Below are 26,621 nucleotides of genomic sequence, written 5' to 3'. Positions count from 1 at the left end.
AAAGGACCGCCGTCCCTGCCTGGACGTCACCTGTCCCCGAAGAGGAACACTTGTTCTCCCGCTGCAACCCAGCAGCTTCCAAAACAAGCACCAGGACCGCTTGCTCGCTCACTGCCGCCACGGCAGCCACAAGACAGAACATAACCCTGTTCTATTCCCCCCAATTCCTGTGTTGCTCATTTGACATTAAACACCCTTGAAACCGCTCCTATCTCTTCTCGTGTATTCAGCAATTGGGCTGTGCTCCAGACCCCAGTTCTCACACAATTGGCAAGTGTTAGAGGGTGGGAAAGCCGGTGGGTGGGGATCGGATATTGTGGACAGCGACTCCTACAGGTCGGTTGGTGAACCTGTACAGCAGAATCAGGAAGTAACGGGGGCAGCGTGAGCCTCCCATGCGTTACTCCTCGCCGCTGAGAGATCGTGCTGTACAGGTGAAAAGATGCGACGGCTGCCTCCTCGTGTACCGGAGGGGACACGTGATGCAAGGCTTGGTCCTCACTGCAGCCGGTCAGTGGGAGGCATAGTCTAGCAACGTTCGAGACAGGGGAGGGGAGAATTGAAGGGAGAATTGGCGAGGCGAAATTGGGATGGAAGAAAAATAGAAAATAAGGAGAAAAAGTGGATAAAAAAATAAAAATAAAAATGCTACAAGAAAGCTCCCTTCCTGAAGCACAACTCAAGTTGTTCACATTCATCCAGCTCAAGAAAATCAACATAAATGTAGGAGATTTTACTAAAAAAGTACTTCCCTTACGTCCTCGTAGACGGGACAGTAAAACACAAAGTGAACCTCGTTCTCAAGGTTCAACAGAGGGACACACAGCAGGACACAGAGAGACACAGATAGACTCACCGAGACGTCAAACAGCTCCTCCGTGTCGTCCAGCATGCGGACCCTGACGCTGACGTGCCGCCCGGGGGGCATGGCGGGGGGCCGGTGGCCGGGGTCCAGGGTACTGACGCCCCCCAGGGTCTCCGGGGCGCCCAGCCGCTGTCCTGCTCCTGCTGAGGGGGGGGGCTCCGGCTCCACCATGGTGCTGCTCTCTGTGCCTGACCGCCCAGCCTGCACAGACACACAGGCATGTTACACACACACACACACACACACACACACACACACACACACACACACACACACACACACACACACACACACACACACACACACACACACACACACACACACACACACACACACACACACACACACACACACACACACACACACACACACACACACACACACACACACACACACACACACACACACACACACACACACACACACTGACCGCCCAGCCTGCACAGACACACAGGCATGTTACACACACACACACACACACACACACACACACACACACACACACACACACACCTGACCGCTCAGCCTGCACAGACACACAGGCATGTTACACACACACACACACACACACACACACACACACACACACACCTGACCGCCCAGCCTGCACAGACACACAGGCATGTTACACACACACACACACACACCTGACCGCCCAGCCTGCACAGACACACAGGCATGTTACACACACACACACACACACACACACACCTGACCGCCCAGCCTGCACAGACACACAGGCATGTTACACACACACACATACACACACACACACACACCTGACCGCCCAGCCTGCACAGACACACAGGCATGTTACACACACACACACACACCTGACCGCCCAGCCTGCACAGACACACAGGCATGTTACACACACACACACACACACCTGACCGCCCAGCCTGCACAGACACACAGGCATGTTACACACACACACACCTGACCGCCCAGCCTGCACAGAGGAGCAGGCATGTTACACACACACACAGACACACACACCTGACCGCCCAGCCTGCACAGACACACAGGCATGTTACACACACACACACACCTGACCGCCCAGCCTGCACAGGTCACACAGGCATGTTACACACACACACACACACACACACGTTGCCAGACAGCCATACCGGCGGTGACAATGTTTAGCTTGTAGAGAGTGGAGTCTGAGGCGGAGTCTCAAAAGAGAATGTTGAATATTTATTGTGCATCGAAAATCACAACATACACCTGTCTCGTCACTAGCTAACTGAACCGGTGCCGACAGGATAGCAACAACGTATAACGTCCGTGTGGAACCAATGTCCCAACAACAGTTCCGTGGGTGAATTCTTTTTTTTTTTAACAATCTTTTTTATTTTCAATTTTTTTGACATGACATACAGTAAAACTAGACACACAAACATTAAAAGTAAAAATCCACAATAAATCATAGGACTATGATAGTCCAGTATTTAAATCAAAATAAATGTAGATTAAAGGATATACATATACATAATAATAATTACGATACACTACAATACATACAAATGCTCTTGCTGGCTCTTCTGCACCCTTCCTTTCTCCTTCCCCCCCCCCCCCCCCCCCCCCCCCAGGACCCCCCTTGGACAGTAACCACCATTTCGTTTAACACCAAGGATCACAAATTCAAATGCTGTGCTCTATCTTCTCCACCATATCTGACCAAATTGCTATGTTGGCTTCACTGACACCCAGAATTCGTGCGGTAGACATCTCTAAATAAATCACATCTAGATAGGTAAGAATCCATACCTTCAGTTCAGGCACATTTTATCCTTTTTTGGCAGCCGTAAGACCGGACAAGATTAGCCTCTTAACATGTACTGAGTGTGATAACTAAGAGACATCATTCAGCAACAATACCGAAGGCAGTACAGGTATGGTCAGAAACAAAAGTTCTGATAATTGTGTGGTTACTATCTTCATTTTTGCCAGGGAGCCGCAGCTGATTGGCTGAAGAGCCGCATGCGGCCTTGAGGCCGCAGGTTGCCGACCCCTGACCTAGGAGGAGCATCCAGACTGGCAGGAAGCTATCTGCCATCTAGTCTGCACATCCACAGACTGGCAGGAAGCTATCTGCCATCTAGTCTGCACATCCACAGACTGGCAGGAAGCTATCTGCCATCTAATCTGCACATCCACAGACTGGCAGGAAGCTATCTACCATCTAGTCTGCACATCCACAGACTGGCAGGAAGCTATCTGCCATCTAGTCTGCACATCCACAGACTGGCAAGAAGCTATCTACCATCTAGTCTGCACATCCACAGACTGGCAGGAAGCTATCTTTTTTTATTTATTTTTTATAAAAATCCTCAAACAAAATCCTCAATTTGAATAAAGTGATTGATCTGTATTTTTTTTATTAAATCAACTTTCTTTAATGAATATAACAGTTTTTTGTAATACTATAATATTAGTGTAGCCTAATCTTTATCTGCAACTGTGAAGAAAAACCCCATTGGTTTAAACAGAATCAATAGACACATAAAAAAATAATAATAATAATAAAAAAAGAAAAATCTTTTTTTTTTATTAAAAATAAACAATTCGAATGTTGATTTAGAATTCGAATGCCAACGTAACGAACGAAGGTCCAAAAACGTTCTAACATTTAGGCTCAGCCCTAGTGGCCGGCGCGTGACGGTGCAGATGGACCCGCGGGCCTGAGGCGTACTGCGGAAGCAGGATTTTTTTTTTCTTTTTTTAAACTTACATTTTTATTAAACATTTATAGACATACATTACAACATATACAATGACATCAACAGTTATAAACGATAAAGACAAAAACAATAAGAATTTTAATACTCAAAAATGGAAATAAAAAAACACACTGACTTGAGCAAAATTCCCACATACATAAATTATAAAATGTAAAAACATAATACAGTTGTCGTACCTTAAACAAAAATGAAAATAGAAAACATTAAGTGTGTGACATGGGTTCAGAGACCCTCCTTGAACCTCTTTCCTCCTTTACCCTTCGCCCTCTTGTGTTCCATTTGTTCCTTCCTCTGTGATGTCGTTTTCGTTCCCTTTATAATCCTCCCACTTTCCCCATCTTTCCCCAAATTTCTCTTCCTGTAGCCTCAGCATGTGCGTTATCCTCTCCATATCCTGTATCTCCTCTACTATTCCTACCCATTGTGCTATTGTCGGTGGGTCTTCTTTGTACCACAGCCTCGTTATTGCTTTTCTGGCCGATATCAACATTATCTTTATTAAATACTTGTCCCCCCCTTGTATTCCCTCGTGTGTCAGGTCCCCTAAGTAAAGCACCAGTCCTGTTTGTGGTAACCCGTATCCTAATATTCTGATCATTGCCTCCCCTATCTCCTCCCAATACCCCTTCAGCTTCTGACATCCCCAGAATATGTGTGTGTGGTTTGCCCCCTCCTTCCCACACATCCTCCAGCATGCCCTTTGCGTTGGTGCATATTTTCCCTTCAACTCTGGGGTTATAAAGAATCTGATTATGTTTTTCCATCCAAACTCTTTCCATATCCTCGATCCTGTTGTTGAATGTTGTACCTCGCATATGTTGCCCCATTCCTTCTCTGTTATTCCTATCTCTAGTTCTCTTTCCCATTTCTCCCTTATGTAATCGGCCGTGTGTCCCTTGCTGTTCATTATAGCCCGGTATATTGCTGATATTACTCTTCCTTGCCCCCCTTCGTATGCCCATACTATCATCTTGATTATTCCATTCTGTTCTTCGTCTTTGGCCCCCCTTATTTCTTTGTTGTAGTAGTCTCTAACCTGTAGATATCTGAAGTGGTCCCTGTTTTCTAGTCCAAATTTCTCCTTTAATTTTTGTAGTGTCTGCATTTCCCCCTTCTCTATCATTTTGCATATCGCTGTTGCCCCCCCCCCCCCCCCTCTCCCACCTTCTGAATCCATGGTCTAACCTCCCTGGTTTGAATCTCTTGTCATGTGCTACCCATCTCAGAACCCCTGACTGCTTCTCCAATTTGTGTGTTTTTACTACTCTGTTCCATATGGTCAAGGTGCATTTGGTGATTGGATCTAATAGTCCCTCTTTTTCTTTGAATAATTCTCTATCTCCCACCAGAGCTTGTACCTTGTATCCCTCCCCTTCTTTTTCAATGTCTTTCCATCTTGCCTCATATCTGTCGTTACACCAGCACGTCACTGCTCTCAGTTGTGCTGCATAATAATAATCTTGTAGGCTGGGTACTGCCATCGCTCCCTCTTCCTTTGGTAGTTGTAGTGTTTTATATCTGACCCGTGGTCTTCTCCCCGCCCATATGAACCTCGATATCAGTCTGTCCCACTCCCTGAATTGATTCTGTGGTATTTGTATCGGTAGTGACTGGAACAGGTACAGTAACCTTGATAGTATGTTCATTTTGATGACCTCTATTCTTGAATTGAAGTCCAAGGGCATTACTGTCCATCTCTCTAAGTCTCTCTTGATGTTCTGATTTATCTGTGTATAGTTCGCCTCAAACAGTTTCCCCACCCCTCTCGTGATGTTCACCCCTAAGTATTTAATCTTGTCCATGTCCCATCTTATCCCGTACTGTTCCCTAATTTCCGTCGTTGGGGTATAGTTCCATGCTAAGGTGAAGCAGTTTCTTTAGGGCAAAGAGGTGGAATGTTATGCAACGATGGCCGAGTCAGAGTCAGTCACCTGACCTGGATGATCCACACTGAGCGTGTGCGTTTCACTCAGACAGTTTCCGTGACGACGGAGGAAACACACTTGGGTCACAAACTTGTTACCTAGCAACAGAATTCCAGCAAACCCGGAGACACAGGGACACTCAACGTCTCTGTCCGGGGGAATGGAGAGCGAGGGGACAGTGAACAGACTGTGCTGCGTTTATATATATATATATCTCTCTCTCTCTCTCTCTCTCTCTCTCTCTCGGCGGAGTGATGATAAATGATTGACAGCGGTAAGCAACAGACAGCGAGGAGGCGGGACGTGCATCACTGGCCAAAATCATTTTCGAACGAGTCTACTGTTCTTAACCCTTTCAGCTGGTAACTGTCGGTAGTGTGATAGTAAAGGGTTAACCTGCTGTCATGTGGCAGTGAAAGTCAGCGACTTCGGGTCATTGAGAAGCGCTATATAAATTAAATTAATTATTATTATTAATAAAGGGTTAATCTTCTGTGTATTGTTGCAGTGAAAGGGTTAACCGCTTGGTGGTGCGGCAGTGAAAGGGTTAAGACCGAATATAAAAAAGAAAAAGAAATAATAAATTGTTATTTTCTGTTTCAGTTTAAATTCAGTTCAACTGTTCAGTTACTCTTTTTAATAGAATGGATCATTAAAGGGGAACTATCTTATAAATGGCCTTTTTCAGTGTTTAGCATTGTTTCCTAGCTATGTGGACTTATATTAATATGATCGATGTCTCTAATTCTCATATTGGCGCATTCTTCCAATTCTCCTCTCCCAATATTCACCCTCACTGAACTGAGTCATCTGAAAATGTGCTGATCTGTGATGTCAGAGATGTCTCAGCTGCATAATAATGTGGCCCCATGTGGCACCAGGCCACACAGTGGTTGGAGCCCAGGCTCAAAACGGCTTAAGATCTTGAGGTAGAAAAATGCTGTTTTTGAAGACTTGATTAGAAATACAAAACAATGAATTAAAAAAAATAAAAAATTACAGAGGTGTTCCATAAACTCACAGGAATTGTGTAAAAGTGCCCAAATAGTGAAAGAAATAGTAAAATAGTTCCCCTTTAAAATCAATGGGTGTTGCACATAAATAGGCACTAGTTCAAATCATCCTTCAGAACGTTGATCGGCTCAGCTGACCGACGACAATAAATCAAAATGACACCATTCACCATCGTAGCCTATAATAATAATAACAGCATTGCTTTGGCCTATGAATGAATGAATGAATGAATGAATGAATGAATGAATGAATGAATGAATGAATGACTTTATTTGACAATATATATAAAATAATAACACGTGGCAGAAGCCCAGTCAGGAGATACTGCCAAGGATGGACACAAAAAAGCTCAGAGCTTATTTCCCTTGTGGTTGTGGTCCTTGTAGGGGGGGGACGACGAGATGCTTAGACATGCATCATACAGACATGACATCACAACACATCACATATACATAACATAGACGCATATAAACATGTACGGGTGCCTTTTAGCTGAGTATCTGGGTTAATTATAGTCCCTTTTGAGCCATGTCTTCAGGCTGGACTTGAAGCTAACAGCACTGCTTCCATGTTTCAGGTCACTGGGCAGACTGTTCCAGAAGACAGCTGCGGAATATAAACATGACTCCTCCCCCTGGAGCTCCTGAGTCTGACCGGCACCAAGTCAGCTGAGCTAGCAACCGGTTTTAATAAACAAACAGAAACAGTAGCATGTGCATCTTTTAGATCAAATATTAGGCTATGAAAATTAGGCTGCCTCTAAATATAAAAATGAATTAAATAAGAATGGTTTGCTTCACTTAAAAAAAATATATATATATATATATACCCCGACATGTGAATCGAATGTGGAGACTGTGGCACGACTATTCAAACTCATCCCTAGTGAGCAGCGACAGACGGCGAGGAGGAGAGCTGGAGGAGTAGATCAGGTACCCTGCTCTGTTACCATGGTGACCACACACACCTGCTCTGTTACCATGGTGACCACACACACCTGCTCTGTTACCATGGTGACCACACACACCTGCTCTGTTACCATGGTGACCACACACACCTGCTCTGTTACCATGGTGACCACACACACCTGCTCTGTTACCATGGTGACCACACACACCTGCTCTGTTACCATGGTGACCACACACCATCAGTACTCCGGGCCACTTGTGAATGGCGAGGCGTCGCTCTGACGATGTGCTCCGACTGCAGTCACTGTGTGAGAGGTAACTTTAACCCTTTCACTGCCACGCTACCAAACGGTTAACCCTTTCACTGCAACAATACACAGAAGGTTAACCCTTTCACTGCCACACAACAGCAGGGTGTGAGATGTAACGTTTAAAGCTGCAGCGCAGTATTCTGTAACGACCTGATGGGCGTGGAAGCAGGTTAACAGCACCCCTGCCTCTGAAACCCCATGTACCTCTACTGTACCTCTACTGTACATCTACTGTACATCTACTGTAGTCTACTGTACATATACTGTACCTCTACTGTGCATCTACTGTACATCTACTGTAGTCTACTGTAGTCTACTGTATGTCTACTGTACTATACTGTACCTCTACTGTACCTCTAATGTACCTCTACTGTAGTCTACTGTACCTCTACTGTACATCTAGTGTACCTCTAGTGTACCTCTACTGTAGTCTACTGTACCTCTACTGTACCTATACTGTACCTATATGGTACCGCTACTGTAGTCTACTGTACCTCTACTGTACATCTACTGTAGTATACTGTGCATATACTGTACCTCTACTGTACCTCTACTGTAGTCTAATGTACATCTACTGTAGCCTACTGTACATATACTGTACATATAATGTACCTCTACTGTACATCTACTGTATGTATACTGTACATCTACTGTAGTATACTGTACATCTACTGTACCTCTACAGTATCTCTACTGTACATCTACTGTAGCTCGACTGTAGTCTACTGTACCTCTACTGTAGTCTACTGTACCTCTACTGTAGTCTACTGTAGTCTACTGTGCCTCTACTGCCTCTAATGTACCTCTACTGTAGCTCTACTGTACATATACTGTAGTCTACTGTACCTCTACTGTAGTCTACTGTACATCTACTGTACCTCTACTGTAGTCTACTGTACATCTGCTGTACATATAATGTAGTCTACTGTACCTCTACTGTACATATACGGTAGTCTACTGTACCGCTACTGTAGTCTACTGTACATATACTGTAGTATACTGTAACCCTACTGTACATATACTGTACATCTACTGTAGTTTACTGTACATCTACTGTATATCTACTGTACCTCTACTGTAGTATACTGTACATCTACTGTAGTCTAATGTACATCTACTGTACATCTACTGTACCTCTACTGTAGTCTACTGTACCTCTACTGCAGTCTACTGTACATCTACGGTACCGCTACTGTAGTCTACTGTACCTCTACTGTACATCTACTGTAGTATACTGTACCTCTACTGTACATATACTGTACATCTACTGTATGTATACTGTACATCTACTGTAGTCTACTGTACCTCTAATGTACTGTACCTCTACTGTACCGCTACTGTACCTCTACTGTATGTATCTCTACTGTACATATACTGTACCTCTACTGTAGTCTACTGTACCGCTACTGTAGTCTACTGTACCTCTACTGTAGTCTACTGTACATATACTGTACCTCTACTGTACAGCTACTGTAGTCTACTGTAGTTTACTGTACCTCTACTGTACTATACTGTACCTCTACTGTAGTGTACCTCTACTGTAGTCTACTGTAGTTTACTGTACCTCTACTGTACCTCTACTGTTTCTATCGTTCCACTGTATTAGGGCCGAGATTCGATTTTAATTCGAAGCTTCGAGAATATTATTTATTTTTTTAATATATATATATGTTTTATGTTGTGGGACTTGTACAGCACTTTGTTCAACTTTGTCAGTGCTGTAAAGTTTAAACCTTTTTAAATCTTAGACAAACTAAACACTTTGCTTCCATGGAATATTGTAAGCCGTCATTTGAGGCTTTATAAAAGCAGCACAATGAACACAAATATGTCAGTGCCGAGTCCGACCTCATCTTAAATAACAAACAGCATTGATTGTTGTAGTTAACAAAGAGAGTTAGCAGAGTTGATTTGGCAAAAAAAAAAAAAAAAATTCGTGGTGCCAAACATACAGTACATACAGTATAAAAACATACAACATAAAAACATACAAGAATACATGCAATGCAATCCCTACAATAGAAGTATTTCACAAACAATAAAAAAAATGCTACAGTGCCTAAAAGAGCTCAGTGTTCCAATTTAAAGTGCATATTGCCTTAAAGTGCCTGTCGGCTGGTGCTAGCCCTTATGGTGCAGAGTGCATTAGGGCTTGAGTTCAGGTGACGGACAAACTCGGGATATGTGCTGTTTTTTTTAAACAAGATGTCCTACACCTGAGACTTTGGAGTCTTCTACAAAATAAATGTTAAATGTCTTCGCTCAAGGACACTTCGACACGCTGCCGGGGAGGGGCGGGAACCTCCGGATTACCAGACGACTGCTCTACCTCCCGAGCCACTGCCGCCGACCCAGGATGAGTCACCCCCCCCCCCCTCTGGGGGCCCCCTGGCTGCCCCCCCCACACTCTGTTTATCACACATTCCAAGCTGTCCATGTCGCCCAGAGACCGCCGCCACACGTCTGAAGGCCATCAGAGGGCTCTGTTCAACACGCCACGCTACAGGACGACCACAACGCTGATCGGAAAGCCCAATATTTTTTTTAATTTTAATTTATTTATCCTTTATTTATCCAGGAATGTCCCATTGAGATACAAGATCTCTTCTTCCAGGGAGTCCTGACCGCCTATTGCTTATTAACAGCGGAGCAGTGCTGCCGTTGCTTCCGCGTTTTCCCTGATTGGCTGCGACACGCCCCGCGGCAGGCGCGGCAACCGCAGAGCGGAGCGGCAGAGCTTACGGCATTATGTAACCGCCCTAATCCGCCATGATTTTCATTCGAAGCTCAGCTCACCTGGCAGCGCAGCGGTCTTGCGGTCCTGCGGTCCGTTGTTGACAAGTTCGAATCCCATAAATTTTTTTTTAACGTGTATTCTTTCGCCGGTTAAGGTTAGGCATGGTTAAGGTTAAGGTTAAGGTTAGGCATTGTTTCGGAGTTGGTTAAGGTTAGAACGGTTAAGTTTAGGCGCTGTTAAGGAGCTGGTTAAGGTTAGAGTTTGTCTTAGAGAATGGCAATATTCTTTCTATGGTTAAGGTTAAGGTTAGGCATGGTTAAGGTTAAGGTTAGGCATTGTTTCGGAGTTGGTTAAGGTTAGAACGGTTAAGTTTAGGCGCTGTTAAGGAGCTGGTTAAGGTTAGCGTTTGTCTTAGAGAATGGCAATAGACAGCCTATTTCCGCATTGCCGCTCTCTCGCGCTGCCGCGGTCACATGGTCAAATTGTCACATTCTTGCACTCCTCCGCTGTTAAAAAGCAACACGCGTCCTGACCAACACAGCACACAACAAGTTTCAACATAAAAAACATAAAAACAAGGGCATTAAACAAAAAACATACAAATCAAATACAAAACACAGAAGGCCATTTGTGCAGTGGCAAGAAGCATAATCAAGGGCGGCCAGGTAGTGCAGCGGACTAAGCGTCTGTCTACCACCACAGAGACAGTGGGATCGAATCCAGCTGTGGTGCTTCCGGCTTGGCCGACCGTCCAGCCTACAGTTCGGTCGGGGCGCCTGCACAGCAAGGGAAGGATCTAGGAGAGGTAGTGTGACCCTTCCACACGTTACACTCCGCCAGTGAGAGTCCGCGCTGCCAGGTGAAAAGAAGCGGTGGGCTGGGTACACATGTGTCGGAGGAAGCATGTGATAGTCTCCGCCCTCCCAGACCGACGGTAGGGGGTAGAGTGCGCAACGACCAGGAAGGGGATTGGGAATTGGCATAACGACTAACATTGGGATGGGAGAAAAACGGAAAAAAGGAGGAAAAAGATAATAATAAAAATAAAAATAAAGAAGCATTAAAGGGGAGATGAAGCATTAAACAATATGAGCCTAGTTTGTTTGTTGTGTACCTTGGGTAAGACAGGGTCCTATAATCAAATGTGAAATCCTGCTTATTTGTCTGAAAACTCAAATGTAATTTCCCTGTTTTCGCCATGAGCGGCACCATTTTAGAGTAAGCTAGATGGTGTTCAAGTTTCTTTAATAGTTGTCATACAGAAGTACAGAATACTTTTGTACAAAATGCTTTTTACTGTTGCGCTCCAGAGACTGTGCATGACAAGATAAGTATGAAATAAAAACATAGTAAAAATTAGAAGTAAAAAAAGAGGTCACAGTGACGTCACGGTGATGGTTTGGTCTGGCTCCTGGCTTACACTGCTGGTTAGCTGCCTTAGCTGCCTAGTAAACATGGAGTGTCTTGAAGGTCAGTCAGTAAATACAACGCTACCTACCAAACAACGGGACCGCGTGGTTCTTTTTGTATTGCTCCCGGCTGTTCAAACTAATTTTACCGTGTGAAAGAGAGAGGAAAGTTGGTTCATTTCCACAAACTACCAGTGAAAAAAACAGTGTTGTTGGCACGTTGGCTGGCTGCACTCAAGCGGCGCGATCAGCCTGTTGGACAGGGAATGAAGATCTGCAGCGAACACTTCATTGCATCGGATTATGTTGTTGATGGTGGGAGGTTTGTCCAGAAGACCACTAATCAGCTGAAGCCCGATGCGGTTCCCTCGGTCTTCGACAGACAGACCATCCCAGGCAGTTCAACCAGCGTCAGCCCTGCGCCGGAGCATTTAGCGTGCTGGCTACCTAGCTACGGTTCAGCTAACTAGCTACATGCAGCATTTAGCGTGCTGGCTACCTAGCTACGGTTCAGCTAACTAGCTACATGCAGCATTTAGCGTGCTGGCTACCTAGCTACGGTTCAGCTAACTAGCTACATGCAGCATTTAGCGTGCTGGCTACCTAGCTACGGTTCAGCTAACTAGCTACATGCAGCATTTAGCGTGCTCGCTACGGTTCAACTAACTAGCTACATGCAGCATTTAGCATGCTGGCTACCTAGCTACGGTTCAGCTAACTAGTTATATGCAGCATTTAGCATGCTGGCTACCTAGCCGGGATTCAAAGCCAACTAGCCGGCTAACCCAGCTCGCTAAATGCTGCCTGTAGCTAGTTAGCTGAACCGTAGCTAGGTAGCCAGCATGCTAAATTCTGCATGTAGCTAGTTAGCTGAACCGTAGCTAGGTAGCCAGCACGCTAAATGCTGCTTGTAGCTAGTTAGCTGAACCGTAGGTAGGTAGCCAGCACGCTAAATGCTGCCTGTAGCTAGGTAGCCAGCACGCTAAATGCTGCATGTAGCTAGTTAGCTGAACCGTAGCTAGGTAGCCAGCACGCTAAATGCTGCATGTAGCTAGTTAGCTGAACCGTAGCTAGGTAGCCAGCACGCTAAATGCTCCGGCGCAGCCGCAGGGCTGACGCTGGTTGAACTGCCTGGGCCGGTCTGTCTGTCGAAGACCGAGGGAACCGTATCGGGCTTATGCTGATTAGTGGTCTTCTGGACAAACCTCCCACCCTCAACAACATAATCCGATGCAATGAAGTGTTCGCTGCAGGTCTTCATTCCCTGTCCAACAGGCTGATCGCGCCGCTTGAGTGCAGCCAGCCAACGCGCCAACAACACTGTTTTTTTCACTGGTAGTTTGTGGAAATGAACCAACTTTCCTCTCTCTTTCACGCGGTAAAATTTGTTTGAACAGCCGGGAGCAATACAAAAAGAACCACTGCGGTCCCGTTGTTTGGTAGGTAATGTTGCATTTACTGACTGACCTTCAAGACACTCCATGTTTACTAGGTAAGGCAGCTAACCAGCAGTGTAAGCCAGGAGCCAGACCAAACCATCACCGTGATGTCACCATCTAGTAGGGCTGGGCGATATGACGATATTATATAAATATCGGGTACAGTTCATTAACGATACACTTTTTTAACGTATCGTGGATATCGTGATGTTTTGCCCAAGAGGATTGTGTCGCGTCAATCTGGTCCACCCCGTTCAAACTTTTGAACAACGCCGCTCCCACACACACACTACTGCATCAAAGTTAGTACTTATGATTAACAAAGGCATTCATTTTGTGGCATTAACGTTATATAGTTACACGTTATATAGTTACACATCAGCGTATTTACCCAAACATAGCAACGTCCGATGACGACATAGATAGCAAGCGTTACTGTTCATATCTCAGCCCGTGCCGAGTTGTGCGTGCCCATTCTGCGGTCTGTTAATAAAGTTTTCAATCAGACAGATGCAGGGAGCGAAATTAACTTTTTGACTCACCGGCCAGTGGCGGGTAGATGGGAAGAGTCTACCCGCCAAGCATATTTCTTACCTGCCAATATATATTTTATATATACAATTTTTTTTTAAATAAAATATATATTATATAATCATACTTGTAGTTGTATTATCTGCGAGACATCGCCACCACGCAATAAGTCAAAATGCTTGCTATCTGCAAACAGCTCCACTGTCTGTTTTGGCTGTGTTGCTCTTCTAGAAAAATAATCCTTTCAGGGTTGCCTATTGAAATACTGTACACTTTCCTACTGTACACTTTCCTGATTAATTGAAATGGGGGACCCTGATGTAAACAAGACGAAAGTCTTTCTCTGGTCTGCATCCCCTTAACAATTGTGTGTATTGAGCTGTACTGTATTGTACCCATTCTGCAATCTGTTAATAAAGTTTTCAATCAATCAATCAATCACACCTCCAGTACAGAAACATTGTTTGAGTTTGCGTGTCAGGTAGACCATTGATTGACAGTCGAGTCTGCCAATTACATCACATCGCTTGCACTCCGGTGCTGCAGCTGGACCCATTGCCCACCTCTGCTGTTGATAACGCTAGCCAAGTTATTATACACACAGATACACAGTGGGCCAGTGACTTTGGTGTAGGGGTGTAACAATGCATCGATCCTAAGGGGGAAATTCAACTGCATCGATTTGAAAATGTTAGAATAGATTATCGCAATTTTAATGTGTACACGTTATGTTATTGTCATGTCCGTTACAGCCAACACACCGACATACGCTACTGCATCAACGTTATGATTAACAAAGCAAGGCATTCGTTTTGTTGCATTAACGTTATATTACTATTGCTATCGATAAATCTAGGTGTTCTAAAATCTATTGCTATTGGTAAGAGAGACTATAATAAGTTGGTGTCTCGGAAAACGAGAGCCCTGATCGCGGAGTTTCAGGAAGTAAACAAGAAAAATGAGAGCTTCCGATTGGTCATTTGCTTTATTTCCCATGAAACCAGTCACTTCACTCTACTGTGATTGGACCGTTGGCTTGAGTGCAATGTGGGACTTGTAGTTTTTTAACGATCTCGCAGCGGAGGAAAAAAAAGACGAGAGAGGCTATAATCTGTATTCGCACAGCGTGCGCGTAATTGATTTTTACCGTTCGCATACAAATATTTTTAGGGGTCTGCTTATGAACTACACGTCTACACGCCACACGGCGGGCAGCCCTCTAAGTGTCATGCGCCAAAGGTAAAAACAGACCGCTCCTGGCGGGCGGCGGGCTTTAGTTTTGGTCCCTGGACAGATGTATGGAAAGGCTTTTATTATAACATTTGTTGCAGTAAAATCATTATGCCTCGTTGTCATGCTGCGGTGCGCTAGTAATCACTCGTCGGCCGCGGTGAGCTGTTGTTGTTGTCGTTGAGCTGAGCTCTCGTTAAAATCAATGGAGGGCATTCAGGAATGTAAAAAAAGAATAGCGCTTGCCGATTGGTGCTAAGAACAGCAGGGCGGGTACAAGCGGTGTGACGTAATTGGCAGACTCGACTGTCAATCAAAATTATTCTGTTGCCGGCTGAATGATTGAATGAATGAAAACGTTATTAACGATTGCAGAATGGGTACAATACAGTACAGCTCAATACAACAACAGTGGACTGGAGGATGAAGACCAGAAAAAGACTTTAGGCTTTTTTACATAAGGGTCCTCCATTTTCAATTCATCAAAACATTTAGAGACATACAAATATACAGTAGTTTCATAAAAATGCTAAAATCCTATTGATTGATTGATTGATTGATTGATTTAAAACTTTATTAACATATTGCAGAATGGGTACAGTACAGCTCAATACATACAATTGTTAAGGGGATGCAGACCAGAGAAAGACTTTCGTCTTGTTTACATCAGGGTCCCCCATTTTCAATTAATCATATTTCATATCTAAATCATATAATATCTCATTGCTAAATATATGCAATATATAATCTAATAATCCAATAATCTAAATCTAATATATAATATAAAAATGCTAAATGCATGGGTATTTTATTTTGTCTTTAATGTTAGCTTGCAAACTCAAATACTGTCTTGGTAAGCCTCATAATGAATTGTTTGGGGAAAAAAAGAAAAACATTGTGATGTGTATCGTGTATCGCCGAAAGGTCAGAAAATATCGTGATATCATATTTAGGCCATATCGCCCAGCCCTACCATCTAGCTTACTCTAAAATGGCGCCGCCCATGGCGAAAACAGGGAAATTACATTCGAGTTTTCAGACAAATAAGCAGGATTTCACATTTGATTATAGGACCCTGTCTTACCCAAGGTACACAACAAACAATCTAGGATCATATTGTTCAACGCTTCATCTCCCCTTTAAAGTTAAAGAGCAGAAATAGCATCAGGTAAAACAGTTACATGTTTCATGAAGGGCTAGTTGTCGTAGCATACCTTTAAAAGCATTCACAGTAGGAAGTGCCTCTAGACAAAGTTTCACTTGCAGCGTTGTGAAGATGAAAGCTGAACGAGGTTGTTTCAAACAGAGAGAGAGGGAGAGGATTATTCCAGCGTCACTCTCAATATGGCTGAGGCTGCGTAGTGCGTACCGTGTATTTTGTACCGATGCCGTGGGTTCGAATCTGGCTTGTTGTGAGTGGCAGTTGGCGGTCCTCGTTCACACACACTCACACACACACTCACACGCACGCACACACACTACTGCTGAATGGCTCTGGGTACCGGCGTCACGGTGCTCCCCAGTTGGAGATGAAAGCTGAATAAAGCGCTGTGCGCGTGATGCTGTCTGTTCAGCTCTACTTTCAATCTTTCTAAATGTTCTTATGTACCCCAGTTGCTATTGCATGCACTTATCTGTGTTTCATTACACGTATATGTACATGCTTACCAACTGTTTCGCCTGTTTTACTGCAACACTACTATCACCGACATCTAAGAAGGGAGATCCCCCCTTGAACGGCCCTTCTAAGGTTTCTCTCTCTCTCTCTCTCTCGTTTACAGTACATTGCCAAAGCCAAACAAAACAAAACAATCAAACAGAGAAAACAAAAGAAATCAGTACATTACAGACGGAATTTCTTGTACAGTCTTTATGGTGGTTGCATTCCGCTGGATGTCCTTTTCTTGTCACAGCAGCTCACAAATCTTGCTGCTGTGTTTGCACATTCTTGTATTTCTCCCAGTAGGTATGGGAGTTTTGAGTTATTGTCCATGTTTTCAAAGTCTCTTTGGGTGTTTGCAATTTGTGGGAAGTATATGTCTCTGATGTCTTGGTATAGGGGGCAGGTTGTTAAGAAGTGGAGCTCGGTTTCCACCTCATCTTGTGTGCAGTGGGTGCATAGTCTGTCTTCGCTTGGGAGCCAGGTCTGCCTATGGCGCCCTTTCTCAATGGCTAGGCTGTGCTCGCTGAGTCTGTACCTAGTCAAGGATCTTCTTAGTTTTGGGTCAGTCACAGTGCTCAGGTATTCTGCCACTGTGTACTCTCTGTTTAGGGCCAAATAGCATTTCAATTTGCTCTGGTTTTGGGTTGTTTCTTTCCAATGTGTCAGATAGTTTTCTTTTTGTTTTCTTATAATTTTATTTAGTCCGGTGTGGTTTCTGTCTGGTGGCTCTGCTTGTGTTTGTGAGCAGAGTCCCAGAACCATCTGGCTGAGTGGGCATCTATCGAGGGTCTCTCTGTGGGTGAGGGCTATGTTGTGGAGTGTGTCTGGGTCACTTTCTTTTAGATGATTGTGGAATTTGAATGCTCTTTTTTGAATTTTTATGATTAGTGGGTATCTTCCTAGTTCTGCTCTGCATGCATTATTTGGCGTTTTCCGTTGGGTGCGGAGAATGGATTTGCAAAATTCTGCATGCAGAGTCTCAATTGGGTGTTTGTCCCATTTGGTGAAGTCTTGGTTTGCAAGTGGGCCCCAGACTTCACAACCATATAGGGAAATCGGTTCTATGACGGAGTCTAATATTTTGAGCCAGATTTTGACTGGAATGTCTAACTTGATGTTCCTTTTTATGGCATAAAAAGCCCTTCTTGCTTTGTCTCTCAGGTCGTTCACAGCTTGATTGAAGTTCCCTGTAGCACTGATGTTTAGGCCGAGATATGTGTAGTTTTTTGTGTGTTCTAGGGAAATTGTGTCTAGGAGGAATTTGTGTTTTTGTTGTTGTAGGCTGGGCCTTTTTTGGAATATCATAATTTTAGTTTTGTTTAGGTTTACAGTGCCCATGTCTGGGAGAATTTGTGCAGAAGGTCAAGGTGCTGTTGGCGCCCTTCTTTTGTTGGGGACAGCAGCACCAGGTCATCTGCAAACAGTAGGCATTTGACTTCTGTGTTTGCTAGGGGGATGCCAGGTGCTGCATTTTGTTCCAATGTTTTTGCCAGTTCATTTATGTATATGTTGAAGAGGGTTGGACTCAAACTGCACCCCTGTCTAACCCCACGGCATTGAGGGAAGAAGTCTGTGTGTTTTCCCTCAATCCTCACAGCACATGTGTTGTTGGTGTACATTGACTTCATGAGGTCGTAGGTTTTCCCTCCAATGCCACTATCTAACAGTTTGTACAGCAGACCCTCGTGCCAAATTGAGTCAAATGCTTTTTGGAAGTCAACGAAACAGGAGTATACTTTGCTTTTATTTTTATTTATTTGGTTGTCGATTAGGTTGCTGAGGGTGAGAATGTGGTCTGTTGTACGGTGATTTGGTAGGAAGCCAATCTGTGATTTGCTCAAGGTATTGTCGTTTGTGGTCTCTCTCTCTGTCTCTCTCTCAGTGTGTCTCTCTCTCTCTCTGTCTCTCTCTCTGTGGATGTGCTCGCTCTCTCAGTGTCTCTCTCTCCCCTTCTCTCTCTCTCTCTGTGGATGTGCTCTCTCTCAGTGTCTCTCTCTCAGTGTCTCTCTCTCTCTCTCTCTCTCTCTCTCTCTGTGGATGTGCTCTCTCTCAGTCTCAGTGTCTCTCTCTCTCTGTGGATGTTCTCTCTCTCTCTCTCTGTGGATGTGCTCTCTCTCAGTCTCTCTCTCTCTGTGGATGTGCTCTCTCTCAGTGTCTCTCTCTCTCGCTCTCTCTCTGTCTCTCTCTCTCTGTGGATGTGCTCTCTCTCAGTCTCTCTCTCTCTCTGTGGATGTGCTCTCTCTCAGTCTCTCTCTCTCTCTGTGGATGTGCTCTCTCTCAGTCTCAGTCTCTCTCTCTCTCTCTCTCTCTCTCTGTGGATGTGCTCTCTCTCTCTCTCTCTCTCTCTCTCTCAGTGGCGGCTCGCCACTAGGGGCGCTCGGGCGCCGCCCCCCCCTCAGGCCCTGGCCTGGTTATATGAGAGAAGAACAAGACATTTTTTTTTTTAGTTTTTTGTTTTATAGCCCTATAAATATATAAACATGTTTAAAATGAATAATATTTACTCATTTTAAGTATGTTTGTGTTTCCAATGCACAATATAACGTAATATATAAAATAAAAAATACTCGTTTTCCCTGAACAGGAAGTGACTCACTTTTTTTTTTTTTTTTTTTTTCCTCGGCCCGGGCTAGACGCGATAGCGCTCTGAGTGCGCGTCACTGTTTGATCGCTGTATCCGTCGCAGCCAATCAGTGCGTAACACATTGTGCGTTGAAATATGACTATTATGTTGAATCTGGGCGCGATTTGAAGCGGTCTAGGCAGCAGCGTCAAGAATTTCTGTAGCCGCATTTCGCGGAGACGCTCTCTGAATGGCCGACGTCAGTTTTTTTTTCCGTAGCCGCATTTCGCTGAGACGCTCTCTGATTGGCCGACGCCACTTTTTTTGTTCCGATTTTAGGTTTTCTAGGTAGAGATAGTTGTGTTGTGAGTTGTTGTTGTCAGCTATTTGTCTTAGAGCGTGACTGCAAGTTCTTTCGACGGTTAAGCTTAGGCACTCTTTCAAAGTTGGTTAAGGTTAGAGTTTGTCTTAGAGCATGGCGATAGAACGCCAGGTAGTTTGCAGTCTGTTCGACGCGGAAATGGACAAAGAAATCAAACTACTTGTTGTGTGGTGCTAACTGCTAACAGCTAACAAGCTATATGGCAGTCTGGACAGTGGACTGGATATACATCATCAACAGCGGATTATACACTTTATCAAGCCCTCCGGCTTGATATACATCAACAGTCTGGGGAGTCGGTACAACAGTGAGTGGACCACGTAAACAGTGAGTTAATTCTCTCTCTCTCTCTCTCTCTCTCTCTCTCTCTCCTCTCTCTCTCTCTCTCTCTCTCTCTCTCTCTCTCTCTCTCTCTCTCCTCTCTCTCTACTCTCTCATCTCTCTCTCTCTCTCTCTCTCTCTCTCTCTCTCTCATCTCTCTCTCTCTCTCTCTCTCTCTCTCTCTCTCTCTCTCTCTCTCTCTCTCTCTCTCTCTCTCTGTGGATGTGCTCTCTCTCAGTGTCTCTCTCTCCCTGTCCCCAAGGAGACACACTCCTACAAACAGTAGTTTCCTGTGGGCAGCTTGGTGTCCGGTCCCACTAGCCACTACCGTGTTATACTACAATAGATAGCTGGAACCATATTATCTATCAAGTTAGGACCTTTACTATATAGCTAGCAGGACATAACTAATTATATCTGTATAATTCCTTTTATTTTTTATTTTCTTGGTCTTTGTTGACATTTTTGTTCAATTATTTTTCTTCTCAGGCTATGACGGGGTGGTTGGGGGGGGGGGGGTTACTATTATTAGTATTAGTATTATTATTATTATTATTATTATTATTATTATTTTATTATTTTTTGTCAACAGTGGTTGGTGCAGGGGAGGGGGTAGGAGTTTTTATTTTAAATGAGGCAAGGGGCAAGCCAATGCATGTAATTGGCAAATAATTAAATGTATGTTTTATGTGCATTGTATGCCTGTACCTGTGCCTTTTCTTCCAAAAAATGAAATAAAAATATATAAAAAATAAATAATAAATGTACTACTGGGCATACAATATATAAATTAGTACTACTGAGTAATAGTGCTAATCAGATGTACAGAGGTGTAGTATTAATATGTACAGTGATACAGGTATAAAGACACTATGGTAGTAGTAAGTCATACTGGCCAGCAGCGTAACTTAAGAGTAGGTAAGAGATATGTACAGATATAGATATAGTATTAATATGTACAGTGATACAGGTATAAAGACACTATGGTAGTAATAAGTCATACTGGCCAGCAGCGTAACTAGTAAGAGTAGGTAAGAGATATGTACAGATATAGATATAGTATCTACAGATATGTAAACAGGATTATATGCAGGTATGTACAGACAGATGGATATATATATATATATATATATACAGCATTATTGTACATGCCATCATGCAGTTATATGGGTTACTATACTAACCCACTGCTTCTACAGTATATGAATTGTACTGAATTAATGATTACTAACCGCACTGGTAATCAAATCGTATTTGGACAAGCTTTTCATTTCTGAAACCCACACATTTCAGAAAACAACTTGCTGTGGCCGTTCCTGATATTTAATAACGAAGAAACATCGCTTTGTTGAAAGAAGGCACAGATCTGAAGGCAGGAAGCCCCTTCAATCAGGAGGCGAGTTTTACTCCAATCAATCAACAACACTCATTTAGTCCGATTAGATTCAGCATCTCGTTTTGAAATCAAACTCTTCCAATTTGCTCACAAATCGCCGTGTGCCTCGCAGCTGAGATAGCGCGGCCTTATCGCCTGCACCTGGCCATACATCATCATCATCATGATGATGTCATCATCGCGGGCCGACGGGAGGTGAGTCCACACACACTGTCATCATCGCGCGCCGACGGGAGGTGTGTGAGTCGCGTCTATACTTTCCGTAGCCGCATTTCTGGCAGACGCTCTCTGATTGGCCACTGTTGCCCAATCGTGTGACGAGCTGTGTCTTTGCCCATTTCCGCGTCGAACAGCCTGCAAACTACCTGCCGTTCTATCACCATGCTCTAAGACAAACTCTAACCTTAACCAACTTCGAAAGAGTGCCTAAGCTTAACCAGTGTAGAAACAGGCGTCGGCCAATCAGAGAGCGTCTTGCCAGAAATGCGGCTACGGAAAGTATAGACGCGTGTGAGTCCACACACACTGTCATCATCGCGCGCCGACGGGAGGTGTGTAAGTCCACACACACCGTCATCATCATGATGTCATCACCATGCGCCGACGGGAGGTGTGTGAGTCCACACACACTGTCATCATCGCGCGCCGACGGGAGGTGTGTGAGTCCATAGTTTACAACACTGTTATCATCATGATGTCATCATCGCGCGCCGACGGGAGGTGTGTGAGTGTTCTATAGATATTCTATGTGTGAGTCCACACACACTGTCATCATCGCGCGCCGACGGGAGGTGTGAGTCCATAGTTTACACACTGTCATCATCATGATGTCATCACCATGCGCCGACGGGAGGTGTGTACTGTCATCATTGCGCGCCGACGGGAGGTGTGAGTCCATAGTTTACACACTGTCATCATCATGATGTCATCATCGTGCACCGACGGAGGTGTGTGAGGTCATCACCGTGGGCCGACGGAAGCTGTGTGAGTCGAGATGAGATCTCGTTGAGTTCTCCAGCTGAGGGGGTTGAACCGGGAGGTCAGTCCATTCCCTCGGGCTGAAGGAAACCAGAGCGAATGCTGTCACCGAGGAGGGGGGGGGGGGGACATTCCGGTTACTCTGTCCTCCCAGCGCCAGTCAATCAAGACCGACACTGGGTCCAGCCCTGCCCCCCCCCCCCCCAGCCCTGCCGCACCCCCCCCCCCCCAGCCCATGAATCAGGCAGTCATGAGGCTCCGGCCTGCTGCGCCTTCCTTTAAATAACCAAAACTCCAGCCGCTCCTTCGGGGCAAAACACTATAAACATCTCTCCCCCCTCAGGTTCCACAAACGCCACCTTGTCCCCGGAGGACAGAGTGCGACATGAAGCCGGTTTTGCCAGAGAGCAGGATACGATGCCAGAGGGCCCATTTCTTTAGTGTTTCACACCGGGGTGAATTACCCGCCCGTCTTTGAACTTGTTTGCTGTTAAATTCCCCACAACTGTGCGGCGCGGAGGCTGCCGGGACTCAGACACTGGTTCCTCTGTACGCAAGGACACCCCCCAAGGGCCCCCCCCCCCCCCCTCTCCCGGTGCAGGCCACACAGACCCCCCCCCCCCTCTCCAGGCCACACAGACCCCCCCCCCCTCTCTCTCTCGGTGCAGGCCACACAGACCCCCCCCCCCTCTCCAGGCCACACAGACCCCCCCCCCTCTCCAGGCCACACAGACCCCCCCCCCCTCGTGCAGGCCACACAGACCCCCCCCCCTCTCTCTCTCGGTGCAGGCCACACAGACCCCCCCCCCCCCTCTCTCTCTCGGTGCAGGCCACACAGACCCCCCCCCCCCTCTCTAGGATGGGTACCGAATTCGGTACTTTTGAGGTACCGAACCGAAAGACGTCGGTACTACCGAGTATCGAATCAAGTGAGAACCGAAAAAAAAATAAAAAAAAAATAAAAAAAATATTTTTTATTATTTTTTTTTTTAACTTTTTTTTTACTTTTTTCTTTTCATGTCAACGTTCACACGCACAATATATGCTTACCTAGGATTTGACTTGATCAACAACAAAGCAGTCGGAGCAATGACAGGCCGAAAACTGTCGAAATTGTAGTTATTTGAAGTTTGGATTTTTTTTTACGACTGAGGTAGGTATATATATATAATATATATATTTTTTTTAATTTTTTTTAATTTTTTTTTAAAGTACCGAAAAAGGTACCGTTGGGTACCGGTATCGATTCACAGGTACCGGTACCGGTACCGGTATCGGTTCAAATGTGAAAGGTACCCATCCCTACCCCTCTCTCTCTCTCGGTGCAGGCCACATAGACCCCCCCCCTCTCCAGGCCACACAGACCCCCCCCCCCCTCGGTGCAGGCCACACAGACCCCCCCCCTCTCCCGGTGCAGGCCACACAGACCCCCCCCCCCCCCCTCTCTCTCTCGTGCAGGCCACACAGACCCCCCCCCCTCTCTCTCTCGGTGCAGGCCACACAGACCCCCCCCCCTCTCCAGGCCACACAGACCCCCCCCCCCCCCCCCCTCGGTGCAGGCCACACAGACCCCCCCCCCTCTCTCTCGGTGCAGGCCACACAGACCCCCCCCCCCTCCAGCCACACAGACCCCCCCCCCTATCTCTCTCAGTGCAGGCCACACAGACCCCCCCCCTCTCTCTCTCTCAGTGCAGGCCACACAGACCCCCCCTCTCTCTCTCTCAGTGCAGGCCACACAGACCCCCCCCTCTCTCTCTCTCTCGGTGCAGGCCACACAGACCCCCCCCCCCCTCTCTCTCTCTCAGTGCAGGCCACACAGACCCCCCTCCCCCCTCTCTCTCTCTCTCTCGGTGCAGGCCACACAGACCCCCCCCCTCTCCAGGCCACACAGACCCCCGCCCCCTCTCTCTCGGTGCAGGCCACACAGACCCCCCCCCCTCTCTCTCTCTCTCAGTGCAGGCCACACAGACCCCCCCCTCTCTCTCTCTCAGTGCAGGCCACACAGACCCCCCCCCCTCTCTCTCTCTCGTGCAGGCCACACAGACCCCCCCCCTCTCTCTCTCTCGTGCAGGCCACACAGACCCCCCCCCCTCTCTCTCTCAGTGCAGGCCACACAGACCCCCCCCCTCTCTCGCTCGGTGCAGGCCCACAGACCCCCCCTCTCTCTCTCAGTGCAGGCCACACAGACCCCCCCCCCCTCTCTCTCGGTGCAGGCCACACAGACCCCCCCCTCTCTCTCTCTCGGTGCAGGCCACAGACCCCCCCCTCTCTCTCAGTGCAGGCCACACAGACCCCCCCCCCTCTCTCTCTCTCGGTGCAGGCCACACAGACCCCCCCCCCCTCTCTCTCTCTCGTGCAGGCCACACAGACCCCCCCCCCCCCTCTCTCTCTCAGTGCAGGCCACACAGACCCCCCCCTCTCTCTCTCTCGGTGCAGGCCACACAGACCCCCCCTCTCTCTCTCTCAGTGCAGGCCACACAGACCCCCCCCCCTCTCTCTCTCAGTGCAGGCCACACAGACCCCCCCCCCTCTCTCTCTCAGTGCAGGCCACACAGACTCCCCCCCTCTCTCTCTCAGTGCAGGCCACACAGACCCCCCCCCCCTCTCTCTCTCAGTGCAGGCCACACAGACCCCCCCCCTCTCTCTCTCTCAGTGCAGGCCACACAGACCCCCCCCTCTCTCTCTCTCAGTGCAGGCCACACAGACCCCCCCCCTCTCTCTCTCTCTCTCTCTCTCTCAGTGCAGGCCACACAGACCCCCCCCCTCTCTCTCTCTCTCGGTGCAGGCCACACAGACCCCCCCCCCCTCTCTCTCAGTGCAGGCCACACAGACCCCCCCACCCCCTCTCTCTCTCTCAGTGCAGGCCACACAGACCCCCCCCCTCTCTCTCTCTCGGTGCAGGCCACACAGACCCCCCCCCCTCTCTCTCTCTTCTCTCGGTGCAGGCCACACAGACCCCCCTCTCTCTCTCTCTCAGTGCAGGCCACACAGACCCCCCCCCTCTCCAGGCCACACAGACCCCCCCCCTCTCTCTCTCAGTGCAGGGCACACAGACCCCCCCCCTCTCTCAGTGCAGGCCACACAGACCCCTCCCCTCTCCAGGCCACACAGACCCCCCCCCCCTCTCTCAGTGCAGGCCACACAGACCCCCCCCCTCTCTCTCTCAGTGCAGGCCACACAGACCCCCCCCTCTCCAGGCCACACAGACCCCCCCCCCTCTCTCTCAGTGCAGGCCACACAGACCCCCCCTCTCTCAGTGCAGGCCACACAGACCCTCCCCTCTCCAGGCCACACAGACCCCCCCCCCCTCTCTCAGTGCAGGCCACACAGACCCCCCCCCTCTCTCTCTCGGTGCAGGCCACACAGACCCCCCCCCCTCTCTCTCAGTGCAGGCCACACAGACCCCCCCCCTCTCTCAGTGCAGGCCACACAGACCCTCCCTCTCCAGGCCACTCAGACCCCCCCCTCTCTCAGTGCAGCCACACAGACCCCCCCCCCTCTCTCTCTCGGTGCAGGCCACACAGACCCCCCCCTCTCTCTCTCAGTGCAGGCCACACAGACCCCCCCCCCCCCTCTCTCTCTCTCTCAGTGCAGGCCACACAGACCCCCCCCCCTCTCTCTCTCGGTGCAGGCCACACAGACCCCCCCCCCTCTCTCTCTCTCGGTGCAGGCCACACAGACCCCCCCCTCTCTCTCTCTCAGTGCAGGCCACACAGACCCCCCCCACCCTCTCTCTCTCGTGCAGGCCACACAGACCCCCCCCTCTCTCTCTCTCGTGCAGGCCACACAGACCCCCCCCCTCTCTCTCTCTCAGTGCAGGCCACACAGACCCCCCCCCTCTCTCTCTCTCAGTGCAGGCCACACAGACCCCCCCCTCTCTCTCTGCTCCCAGACCCCCTCTCTCTCTCGTGCAGGCCACACAGACCCCCCCCCCTCTCCAGCCACACAGACCCCCCCCCCTCTCTCTCTCAGTGCAGGCCACACAGACCCCCCCTCTCTCTCTCTCAGTGCAGGCCACACAGACCCCCCCTCTCTCTCTCAGTGCAGGCCACACAGACCCCCCCCCCTCTCTCTCTCAGTGCAGGCCACACAGACTCCCCCCCTCTCTCTCAGTGCAGGCCACACAGACCCCCCCCCTCTCTCCTCGTCTCAGTGCAGGCCACACAGACCCCTCTCTCTCTCTCTCTCAGTGCAGGCCACAC

General features: G+C 47.4%; 1 protein-coding gene across 1 annotated transcript in view; it reads right to left on the bottom strand.

The window, feature by feature from the left end:
* LOC311228980 (FERM, ARHGEF and pleckstrin domain-containing protein 1-like) overlaps positions 1–26,621 on the bottom strand; it is a 313,058-nt gene that overhangs the window by 285,338 nt on the left and 1,099 nt on the right. The window contains 1 exon segment of the mRNA XM_084314958.1: positions 857–1,066. Coding sequence (XP_084171084.1) covers positions 857–1,036 — 180 coding nt within the window. The 5' untranslated portion in view covers positions 1,037–1,066.

Source organism: Notolepis coatsorum (assembly GCF_963971535.1).
Source record: "Notolepis coatsorum genome assembly, chromosome: 5".
Taxonomy (NCBI): Eukaryota; Metazoa; Chordata; class Actinopteri; order Aulopiformes; family Paralepididae; genus Notolepis; species Notolepis coatsorum.
The sequence above is the reverse complement of the archived record's forward strand: the minus strand, read 5'-3'. Positions and strand labels throughout refer to the sequence as shown.